Source organism: Thamnophis sirtalis, unplaced genomic scaffold, assembly GCF_051295495.1.
Source record: "Thamnophis sirtalis isolate CommonGarterSnake01/CBP01778 unplaced genomic scaffold, rThaSir2_p1.2 scaffold_15, whole genome shotgun sequence".
Taxonomy (NCBI): domain Eukaryota; kingdom Metazoa; phylum Chordata; class Lepidosauria; order Squamata; family Natricidae; genus Thamnophis; species Thamnophis sirtalis.
In genome coordinates, this window is record NW_028261395.1 from 15,503,108 (window position 1) to 15,514,770 (window position 11,663).

General features: G+C 39.2%; 2 protein-coding genes across 3 annotated transcripts in view; one reads left to right on the forward strand and one right to left on the reverse strand.

Annotated features, from left to right (window-relative positions):
* LOC106554888 (2-oxoglutarate dehydrogenase-like, mitochondrial) overlaps positions 1-2,342 on the forward strand; it is an 87,388-nt gene extending 85,046 nt beyond the window's left edge. The window contains exons 22-23 of the mRNA XM_087701975.1: positions 1,267-1,421; positions 1,864-2,342. Coding sequence (XP_087558101.1) covers positions 1,267-1,421; positions 1,864-1,987 — 279 coding nt within the window. The 3' untranslated portion in view covers positions 1,988-2,342. The remainder of the gene's footprint in view (positions 1-1,266; positions 1,422-1,863) is intronic.
* A 2,267-nt stretch (positions 2,343-4,609) lies between these two features.
* On the reverse strand, positions 4,610-11,287 carry CUNH10orf53 (chromosome unknown C10orf53 homolog). 2 transcript variants are annotated; one of them, XM_087702229.1, is made up of 3 exons: positions 11,144-11,287; positions 4,875-4,994; positions 4,610-4,747 (listed from the first exon to the last, which is right to left on the reverse strand). In XM_087702229.1, the coding sequence occupies exons 1-3, from the start codon at positions 11,235-11,237 to the stop codon at positions 4,683-4,685; spliced, it is 279 nt and encodes a 92-aa protein (XP_087558355.1). In that variant the 5' UTR covers positions 11,238-11,287; the 3' UTR covers positions 4,610-4,682. The 2 variants fall into 2 exon arrangements, 1 of the variants encoding a protein (XP_087558355.1); XR_015695148.1 differs by lacking the exons at positions 4,610-4,747; positions 4,875-4,994 and adding an exon at positions 10,047-10,539 and having other exon boundaries at positions 11,144-11,271.
* Between the last annotated feature and the right edge of the window lie 376 nt (positions 11,288-11,663).

An 11,663-nucleotide genomic window follows, 5' to 3' on the forward strand; every position in this document is an offset into this window, starting at 1 on the left:
TACTAATTCAAATGCAAGCACAGTATAATGCCTGAAGGAGAAACCTATTGCTTTGATTCTTCCCATATATAAAGTGCATCCAACAAATTGGTTGCTAAACAATTTTGGTAGATATTCATGTGTGTATATGCGCATGCGCAAGTATGGCAAAAAGCAAATTAGTTTGTGAATTCTCCTCCAGGCTTAAAAGACCTTTGGCCCTGTAATCCCAAATAAGCAGGCCCACACTTCCCACTGAATTAGTAGTATATTTATGTTGGTTAAAATTGTTCTTCATTTTAAATATTGTATTATTTCATGCTTTTGCACTACAAATGAAGATATGTGCAGTGTTCATAGAAATTTGTTCATGTTTTTTTCAAACTATAGTCCGGGCCCCAACAGTCTGAGGGACCATTATCCCTCCTTAATTCACCATTGGAGGCTGGGTATGTGTGTGTGTTGAATCTCACCTTCTTCCTCCTGCTTCCAATGACTCTCAATGCCCATCTTGGAGGTCTTACTTGCAGTCTTAATTGGTGCAGTTCTCAGTCTGGTTTATTGTGTGGTCATCTGAAATGTATGATCAGAAGTTATTTTGAAGGAAATCCTGTTTGCTTTATTCTTTTTTTAATGACTATTTTAAGCAAAGAGCGAGAATCCAGGATTCAGAAAGCCCGGTAACCTTGATAGATTTTAAAAGGAGTTCTGACTCTCTGTCAGGTTTCCGAAAGATGCCCTAATTAACTTATGAGCCTTAAGCCAAGTTTCAAAGAAATCCAGTCATTTATTAGGAACAACATTTTGGCAATACTTGTGTGGAGTCAGATCTGACCTCATGTAAGTTACGACTGAATTTTGCCCATTTTTCCCCTCCCCTCAGTCTATGTCGTAAATCACATACGAGGTGCTCCAGCAGGTTGTAGAATTCCATGCCTCATAAGCCTGCTGTAGTAATCTGAGATCTAACAACTACCAAGTTTTTAAACAAAAATCGTTACCAACATTCCTATTTTAATTTGCATTTTCAAGCATGTTCTCACACTTACCATCCTAACAGGTGGAGGTTTGGAAGGATATAACAAATAACTCCACCATAATCTTCACATCTCTGGTAGAACTGCAGACTGCTTGGTTCGCTTTGATTCATAGATCGAACAAAACCTTCAAGCTTCCCTGTTGGTGTGCATGGGAGATCCCGTAGTAAAGCATTTGGGGAATGAGATGTGCAGCTGCAGAATGTGACTTCTTTATATTTCAGAGGGTTCTTTGATGTTTTTCCTCTAGATCTCACCATTTCCTTTTGATTTGCTAAAAGAGGAAATTGAGAAGTATGCTAAAGCCGAACTTGTCTGGTGCCAAGAAGAGCATAAGAACATAGGCTACTATGACTATGTCAAACCTCGTTTCCGGACTATCGTCAATCATACTCGACCTATATGGTAACAATGCTTGCATTGGATATCAGGGATCACCCGAAAATCATTTAGCATCAGGCAGTAAGCCTGAAATTTGCAGTTCATGGAGCATGTTCAGCCAGTAAGTTGCATTTCTTCTAAGCAGAATCAGTGGACCCCTATGGAACCTAAATAGACCATATGGGGGAATCTGCTTGGAGCACTGATATACATAGGGATCTGAAAGCTTTTTGGAAAATAGAGTGAAAAAATTTGGAAGATCACTTTGCTCATAGAGCTGGGTAAATGTTGTCTGAACTTCTAGTTGCCCATGTGAGATGTGGATGCTGTAGCAGACAGCTATTCAGGCTTGCTAGTTATCTCTTGTATAATCAACCATTCAACGGAAATTATAGTGTTAGTAGATAGTATTACATCCACACATACTTCAGAGAAATCTCTCATTTATTTCCTCTTGTATCTTAAGGTATGTTGGTCGGGAACCAGCTGCTGCTCCAGCCACAGGTAACAAAAACACTCATCTCGTCTCACTCCGAAGATTTTTGGATACAGCCTTCAACCTGGAGGTGTTTGAAGGGAAGACATTTTGACCTTTGACATGGGTTCCCTTGCTCCATTATCTAGAATGTATGTATTTATGGAAGGAAGGCTGTCACGATAAAAAGGGAGTGAAAGCTAGTTGAGGGTTTCATTTTTTTAGGCAGGGAAGTAGTCAGCTTCTTCAAAAGAATGTCAAACTAGATGTATGTATGGTGTAAATGTTAGAAGTAACTTCTGATTCTGTTAATTTGGCTTTAAGAATTACAGCACTGCTACCTCTTAGCGGAGAGAAGTAGCCCAAGTCTTCTGCTTTAAGACTGGCCAGTAGTTGCCAACGTTTCTAGTGATCTCTCCTTCTTTGTTAACTTCCTGTAGGTATAAACAAGATATAGACTTAGCCAAAATTCTGTTTTACGTACCTAGTTTACTCCTTAGCGTTGTGCTGAGAGAAAACCATGCACTTACTGTGTGTGTCATCATCAGAATTCACAAAATCGGCAAAGGTTGTAAACGAAAAAGATGCAGATATATTAAAAATAGGGTTGTGGAGTAATTCTGGCGTACTATATCAACACTTCATCTTGCAACCTAGCTTGGAATTTTTGATAAAGGGCCAAGAAAGCTGGCCAAAGTTATGTTGCCCTGTATATTGTAAAATGTAACCATGGTGGTAATCATAAAAATAATAAAATAGGATGCATCAGAAATAGTCTGCCAGTATTTGTCTCTGTGGCATCAAGTTGGTGTTGACTCTTCACAACCGCATAGAAAGTTGAGTTATGGCAAAGAATTTAGAGCTTTTCTTTAAAAAGCATTTAAGAGAGAATGGCCAAATGCAGCGTAAATAACAGTGAATCCATATATTTCTCAAGAAAGATCATCTCAGTGGATCTTGAAATATTTTCTGTCTTCCTTTCAGTAATAAATGCTCTTGTAGCTGGAACTGGTCAAATTAACATACAGACAAAAATTTGAAAGCATGGCTTTCTGCTATTGTTGTTTGTGGGTCGGATCCTTCTGCTTTAAAAATAAATGTATCCAAGACATGAAAAGTAAATAATAACATATAAGAGTCTGGTTTATTTGTGGTTTTATGACAATCTCCTCTTTATGGATTGATCCTAGCATCCTGCTCGCCAAAATATTGAGCTCCATTATTGTTGTTGTTGTTGGTATTATTCCATCTATAGTTTGATTTGATTTGAAGTCTTTGCAGTTTAATCCTGGGAGAATTGCGACGCAGAGAACATATTTTGAACAAATTTAGTTTTATTTTTTATACCAACATAACTACAGTAAAGTTAATAGGTCTGCCGGGTGTTATTTTTCTGAACCTTCAGGCCATTTTAAAGAAAACCTACAAATTAGTAGAAAGAATCCTTTATTCGTGTTTTATTTTTAAAAAGTTTCCGAATTCTTCGGGATTCCTGTGATACTTAGCATTCTGAAGGAGAAATATCAATATCTCAGTTGTCGACTCACAATCGTTTAAACAGCACCCCAAAAGTCACCTTTCTAGGCAGTCTAGGAGTCCATTAAGCTGCTTTTTGGTTCAGTTCTCTGTATCATTTGTTGGCCTTTCTTCTAAAATGAGACGAAAGCTGAGCCTCCTCACCTGTTGATGGAAATTCAGAGAAGAGACCAGATGGGTGATTCCTTGAACCACAAATGATCCTGTCTTGGGCCTGGATAAACTTTCAAGTGGGAAAAGTCAAACCTTGAACTGGACTAGTGTATTTTAAGACTCTCCCTTGGGAGAGAGAGCTATTGAACCTGCTTTTTCCAGAAGGCAACTGGACTTGCTTGGTTCAGAAATAAAGGAGTTTCTTGGATGAGAAACAAAATGTTTTCAAAGAAAAAACCCAAGTAAGTCCATTTGCATTCTGGGAAAAAGCACCTTTGGGACAACCATGACTTGGATGATTGAGAAGCATAGATCATGAATAGCTTCACATTTAGCAGCAGGGAAATATGCTGCGGATTCTCGGTGATCCTATTCCACACAGGAAAGAAAAACCTTTTTCATAAACTCTGCTAATTCAAAAGAAATGGACAGGATATGAGTAGATTGTCATTAATACAAAGCATACCTTACATTGTTGGCAAAGTCCTAGTAGTAACACAAGAGGCTCTATCAAATTCATGGCTACAGCTAATGACATATCACGGAAAGAGATAAAGCAAATAATTTTATTGCCATAGTCAGGAGTGATTATTATGCTTGCAATTCAGCCCTGGAAGTCTCCCTTCCTATAGTTCCATGCTGCTACCTAGAATACGATCGTTTTGGATTGATATGAGAAACTGGTGATTTGAATTTTTTAAGTACTTGAAGTAGGGAGAGGGATGCAATTGTTTTATTTTATTTATATGTTATTGAATTTATTTGCCACCCATCCCACTATACTCTCCATATAGCAAGAATACAGTAGAAAGGTGGTTCTCGGAAAGCTTCAACACACAACTAAGCCATGCAATGCAGCTTTGATCATTGCTCTCCCTCTGTGGCCAGGGGGAGGGCAGAGGGGCGTGGGTGATTCGAGAAGGTGAGGAACACTTCAGAAGATCAAGACGAACATAGAAAAGTACAAGGACAAAAAGGCTCTAAATAATTAGATATAAAACAGAGAAGTGATTAGTGGAGACCATACTGTTTTGGCATCCAGGTAGAAAAGGAGTCTTTTTTTTTTTTTTGCCTTCCTTCATGAGAAATGGGTTTTTAAAAAAACAAAGCACAGCAAAACTTCAGTAGGCTTTTAAGACTGCTTCTCGGGCTTCTTGGCAAAGAGGGTCCAGCTTGCCATCTCCTCCTGAGAGAAAGAGAGCAAGCGGGGATGGTGATTAATAGATAGAAATTCATAGCACATCAATGGATCATTTCTTAGCCATGAGTATATAGAGCGTCCCTCTGAGGTACTCCAGCCATTGGCCACTTACCAAAATCTAAATCATTAATGTTGCACTGGAAGACGGTCTCTCCGTTCACAATCAGCTGCACTTCATTCCAATCGGGAATTTGCTGGAGAACAATTTGATGCCCGTCTTTTTTTAACACGGCTGCAGAGAAAGTAGAGCAGGCAGAAAACAGGGTTCATTCCCAAAGCTGTTGACAACCACAGTACATGAAGATTTAATTGCAAGATTAATAAGAATGACAATGATGACAGAGACATGTAAACAGAAGCAGAACTGCGGCCAAAGAAAGCAAAGGCAGAGTCATAGGGGCCTTGGGCGCAATCCCAATAACGTCTGGAACACCACCACTGAAACACCTTCATCGGCATTGGCAAAATCACCACCAGTCAATTGCAAAAGGCAGCTTGACTCAGAACAGCTTCCATCCTGCGATGACGCCTCTAGCTCCATCACACAACTGCCTCTCCCGGGTCCTTGGAAGGACTCGATAGGTGGACAAAGCTGCCCAATCCAATCTAGACACCTGACTGACTGTCTGACAATACAATGATAGAGCCTTATTTTCCCCACCCTGGGCCGACTCCCTTTAAGTCTCCCCCATTCCTTTGCTTTTTCTAAATTAAAGACTCAACAAAACGTGTCTTCATTGGAGAGTTGTGTGACTCTCAGAAAATCCTCACTGCTTCCTACCTGAGCTGGAAAAGAGAAATTCTGGTTGTGGTTTCTCCCATGCCAAGTTCAACAGGCTTTAAATTGTCTTATTCATAGTTCATACTTTACAGAGAACTATGGTTTGTGTAGCTGTAAATAAGACCACCATTCTAGTTGTACCCCCTGTGATGCCAATTCTAGTCTAATTTTTAGCTCCTCTGTCTGTTCAATAACTCTTTGTATGTGACAATTTTTTCCATGTTAATTAAATTTGGATGTATGTATGCTTCCATTGTAGATAGCCAAATGGCTATTTCAGTATAATGGTCATGTTTAATTTTGTTCCATACTAATAACAGGGAGTGTTTGATGTAGTGTCTTTAAAAAATATTTATGTGCAGATTCCTTTTCATACCAGGAAGGTATGCCATCCTGCTTGGAGGTCATGACCTTCCAATTTGACTAATCTTTTATTTCTCAACATTATCCATTCTTTTAACCATGTTAGAGTGGCTGCAGTATAATAAAGTTCCTACTCTGGTATGCCAAATCATCCTTTTTCCTTAGTATCTTGCATAGCTTTGAGTTTTATTCTTGTTTTTTCCCCCTGCCATATAAATTTAGAAACCAATTGATTTAAAATCTTTAAAAAAACCTTTTTCTAATTTAATGGGAATGTTCTGAAACAGAAAAATAAATTTTGGTAGACATTCATCTTTATGACTGCAATCCTACCCATCAGGGACAAGGGGGCAACCTTGTCTTGTACCTTTCTGTATTGCTATACTTTGCGTTAATTCACCATTAATTATTACTTTGACTTTTTGATTTGTATATATTTCTCTAATCGTGTTTATAAACTTATCCTCAAATTCCATGTGTTCCAATTGTTGATGTAAAAGTTCCCAGTTCACATTTTTGAATGGATATGGTATTTTCTCTTTAATTTGGGGGGATGTAAGCATACAGGTTTTGCTCTTTTTTAGAGGCAGACATAATGTTTTCCTTTGGAGAACTTCACAATTGCGGGAACTTTTATCTGCCAGTGCAGGTCCACTTCAGCTTTTCTCTACAAGCCAGCTGTGGCTTCCCTCTGCCCCCTGGTCCTCAGACTGAATTTTAATTTAGCTTCTTGATGAATGACAGCAAATTCCACCAGCAAGAAGTCCAGTTAATGAGGCTCTTGAAGTTTGGGCAAAGGTTTCACTAGACTGGGAGAAGTGCCTAAGATGTGCTTAGTGCTTTCTGGAGAGACTTAATGGGCCTGTGCAATCAGCAGAATGCAAAAAATAAACTCTCCCCCCCGGTGCTGCCACTTCTCCCTGTCTGGTGACATTTTTCTATTCTGCTTCCCCCAAAATAATAATAACAATAACAACAACAACAAGATATATATAGTATACTAAATTATAACACCACCACCACCACCCTCGGATTGGCATTGATGACAATCAGGTCAAATTATAATTGAAGCCTATTACATTCCTAATGCTATTTGACATTTGTGAAAAGTCTATTAGGACTTCTGTGTGAACTAAGGACCAGCAACAAGGCAGTCATCAAAATCCTTTCTAAAAATATTAGGAATTGATCTGTATGGATCGAATCAAATTGTGAATGTTTTAGCGTCAACCAGAAAGTTCCAGCTAGTTGGTGATTTAATTTTTAAAAATTCATAAAAATGATTAAATAAGGCCCGAGCAGATATGGCATTTGTCTTTGGATGCCAGTAACAATTTTATATTATACTTTTCAATAACAGTATAATAAACGTTTTTAATTTTGCATTTTAACTGTATTTATGCTGTTAGAATGAATTTGAATTTTGGCCAGGAAGTTCTTGCAAAAATAAAGCCTAAAATTTAAGGCACATTCCTGATAAGTTCACCTTTGGGAAATTTAAGGGAAATTTTCTTTAATCAGAAAATTCTCAGTTCTCCAGGGCTCATCAGATCTGACAAAATCTAATGTGGCTGATCCAATGCTCTCCTAATTGCTTCAAAATCCATAGGATGATTCTTTTCTCAGCTTCCATTTAAAATATTGATTTTTTCCCCCTCGATTGTAGTTATCCAACACACCTCCCTCCTCCTGTTTTGCCCACAACAACAATCCTGTGAGGTAAGTTGGTAGAGAGAGAGAGTGACTGGCCTAAAGTCAGCCAGCTGGCTTTTACGGATAGGACAGGACTCATGTCCTCTTGCTTTTGTGTGTTTGTGTATGTGTGTGCGTGTGCGTTTTTGTGTGTGTGTGTGTGTGTGTGTAGACACATACACATACACGTACACATGTACATACATCAGTTGATATATATATTCCTTGATAAAATTTCAGGTTGGGCATGGGCTGGTATTCTTGTTCCGATTTTACATCTACCCTATAGGCCCATTTATGTATACATCAAGCATTACAAAAAAAAAATCCATAAATTTCCCTAATGTTTTATATAAAAAAACCCAAACTTTGACTTTACTCCCCAAAATAAAGAAGATCAAAAGTCTATAAGATTCCTGGAGCTGAGCTTCTATCAGCTCTCTTATTATCTTATATTTGTATGTAAATCATATCATTTTGCATTTGGACATGTATATTAACATATGTAATTTCTATGCTACTGCAGGGAATCTGGTTTCACTATCCTGGTTACAGAAAATACTGTGGGCAATTCTGTCCCTAAAAATTATCTTATGAGCTGAGAATACGTGAACATGCAGCCAACTAACATAACCATGAACCTTGGCCTACCTGCCAATTAAGTTTTCTGTTATTACTAAAGGTCTAATTAGATCATCCAGTAGGAACATTAATCGAATTTCCAATTTCTTTTGCAGGACAAATGAAGCTGCGTTAGGCAGTAAGCATCCTTACTGTAACCAGGATACAGTATAAAGCCACAAAAGTTGTGGGTGCCTTACAAATAATGAGGAAAGAGCTGAGAAAGAATTGAACTCCTTCTAGGGTAACGGTTTCCTCATCCTAACCGTTCACTTCCCAGAAGAGCAACAAAGTTGATTAAGAGGGTAAAACATATAAAGAACGGTTGCTGGAACTGGGTATGTCTTATGAAAAGAAGTCTTTCATAAGACTTTTCATAGTCTTATGAAAAGAAGGACTGTGGGTGACATGATAGCAGGTATTCCAGTATTTGAGGGGCTGCAGGAAAGGCAAGAGGGTCAAGCTATTCTCTAAAGCCAAGATAAGAAGCAATGGGTGAAACTAATCAAGGAGAGAAGCAACTTAGAACTCTAAGCAGAAATTTCCTGACAGAACAGTTCACCAATGAAACAACTTGCCTCCAGAAGTTGTGAATTCTGCAACACTGGAAGTTTTTAAGAAGATGTTGGACAACCATTTGTCTGAAATGTATAGTCTCCTGCCTAGTCAGGGGGTTGGACTAGAAGATCTACAAGGTTCTGTTGTTCTGTTCTGTTCTTTTTCTATTCCAATTCCTATTCTGTTCCAATTCCTGTTCCGTTCTGTTCCATTCCATTCTATCCCAAGTCATCCCATCCCATTCTATTCATGTTATGGGTTCCTTGGGAATAAAACTAAGCAGATACAAATTGTGTAAAAACTGTGGTTATTATAAGAAAAGGCAAGGACTTTTCCTTATAAGTGAAGTGAGGAAATGGGTGGTAAGTGTTGGCTTTGGCTTTGGCTTTGAGGAGTGAACAAGGTCCACGGTCTTCAGCATAATAGGTAATTTGTTTTCAATGTGCATCAGCAAGAAGGATTATGAAGTCTTCCTTAAATCAAGTCAAAAATGACTTAGAACATAAAATCACAGGGCTGAAAGGGACCTCAGAGGTCTTCTAGTCTGACTTCATGGACATGTCATCCATGTAGCTTCCTTGATAATGACGTGGAAGCATTTATATCTTCTACATTAATTTCTGGAAAGTGTCCCAATCTCAGTCTACAATGTGAGTAATTCATGGTGATTTCCCTTCTATCTTTTAACTAGTTTCAACCCTGTTTAGCTTTGTAGGTTCAGCCAAGTAGGTTGAAGTAGGTTGTATGAAAAGAAGAATAGTTAAAATGAACTTTCCTCTCGTGATCCCACAGAGCAATTATTTTCTTTGCTAGCAACACCTTTGAGGTTAAACCCACTCATCTAGGACTAACTCTTGCTGAAGCCAGTAAATAAGACCCTCTTGAACACATGTTTGTTTGGGGATTTTCACCTAGGCTGCCTCATGCATTGTTCGACACAGGTGTTTTGTGGAAGATACAAATAGAAATTTGCATATTTTGTGTTGATAACAACTGTCTTCTGTTCAGTATTAAAAGCATTCACAAAGCACACCAAAATGACATGCAAGATGCTCAGATGGTTTGTAATTCAGAAAGAAAATGACTTTCTTGTTCTCACAGACAGCAAAAAGTTGTAAGCTTTTCTGAAGTGTTCATCTTCTTATCAAACAGAACAGAGAACAGAAAACAGTATAAAGTCTCCCCAAAAAAGAAGCAAAAACTTTAGTAACAACTACCACCACAGTTATTTTCCATCAGAAAAGAAAAGAATTCCATGCACATTTCTTTCTTAATTTATTGGGTTTAGTTCAGGGGAAAGCATTTCTCTCAGTAGGAAAAAAAATGTTGGAAGAACATAGAACATAACAGAATAACAGAGTTGGAAGGGATCTTGGAGGTCTTCCAGTCCACTCCCCTGCTTGACCAGGAGACCCTATATTATTTCAGACAAGTGGCTGTCCAATCTCTTCTTAAAACCCTGCAGTGATGGAGCACCCACAACTTCTGAAGGCAACTTCTGTTTCCACTGGGTAATTGTTATCATTGCCAGGAAATTTCTCCTTAGTTCTAGGTTGGTTGTTCTCTCCTTGGTTAGTTTCCATCCATTTTTTCCATCCAGTGAAAGAAGCAAGCAAGTAAAGAATTAGAAGTCCTTTAACTTAAGTGAATTTTCATTCACTTATTACAAACAGAAATTGGCATGTTTAACCAATGTCAGGTTAGTGTAGAAGCCAAGATGTTCACCTGAGAATTCACCCCAAAATTGACCATTTTCAGATGTCTGTGGAAAGGATAGATTTATTAGTCAGATGGTTTATTCAGCTTGGACTAGGCAATGCATGAAAGGTGAAGCTAACTCTTTAGCTTCTGAAGGCCCACAGGAGGTCACCTGTAGTGGGACAGAACTGAAATCTGACAGCCCATTTTTGTTCTTTTTGAGGGGATGGCAGGGATGAAGGATGAGGTTCCTAAAGTACCTCAAACATCACAAAATGAGCAAACACCATGCAGCCAAAACCCAGCGATTTGTTACATTTCAGTAGTGGAACTCAAAATGATGGAGAACTGTAAATTGTAGGGTGGGTTAGGGGGCCACATGTGGCCTGCCTCTGCCACCCACAAAGACAGCTTCCATGCAGACCTCTTCCCTCCAGGCATTGACTTCTTGTTCCCCTTCTTCCAACCTGCCAGAACTAATTTTTCCACCCCACTCCCCCTGCCTGCACCACCATCCTGCCATTATTGATGAAGAATGGATGAGAAGCGAAATGTCTTCAAGGAAAAACAAAGGAAGTCAAGCAACTTTGGGGCAACCATGACTTGTATGACTGAGAATCTCCATACACCATTCTTCTCTCAGCAAGAACCCTTTGGGTGTCACGCACCTTGCATGCCCTCCAGGCGAAAAGTCCTGTGCTCCACCACTCCACAGCTTCGATAAGGCCCATATTTGAGGGTCACCAGAGCATTCTTTGGCATTGCTGGGCTAGCTATAAGAAGACTTCCAAGGAATGAGGAAGCAAATGGAGGGTGGAGCTGAAACTCGTCCTTCTCTGCTGCCTAGGAAGCTCTGGTGGCTTGACATCACCCACAGTAGCCATGGCAAAGCTTGTTGTTTCCTTGGGGACACAGTGTCACAAAGGGGAAAAAACTGTTGGTGCTCAATTCTGTGGTGCTTCATTTGCAGGCAGAGTGAGAGAGGGAGGGAGGGAAAAGGAGGGAGGGAGAGTGAGAGAAAGAGAGAGCAAAGAGAGATTCTGCAGAACTTCAAACAGGCACATTGGTGGGATTTTGATGACTTGGTGAAGATGTGTAGCCTTTTGTCATACACTCCAACTAGTCATTTTCCTAATGATGTGGGTACTAAAAACACCCCGGTTGGATTCATTATACCATAATTTGGCT

What these genes read in the sequence shown, in the direction of transcription:
- CUNH10orf53 (XM_087702229.1), bottom strand. Translation starts at nt 11,237, where the DNA reads ATGCCAAAGAATGCTCTGGTGACCCTCAAATATGGGCCTTATCGAAGC. An exon ending in TCGCCTGGAGGGCATGCAAG is followed by an intron (nt 4,995 to 11,143) that starts GTGCGTGACACC and finishes CTTTCTCTGCAG; the next exon opens with CCGTGTTAAAAAAAGACGGG. An exon ending in CATTAATGATTTAGATTTTG is followed by an intron (nt 4,748 to 4,874) that starts GTAAGTGGCCAA and finishes TCTTTCTCTCAG; the next exon opens with GAGGAGATGGCAAGCTGGAC.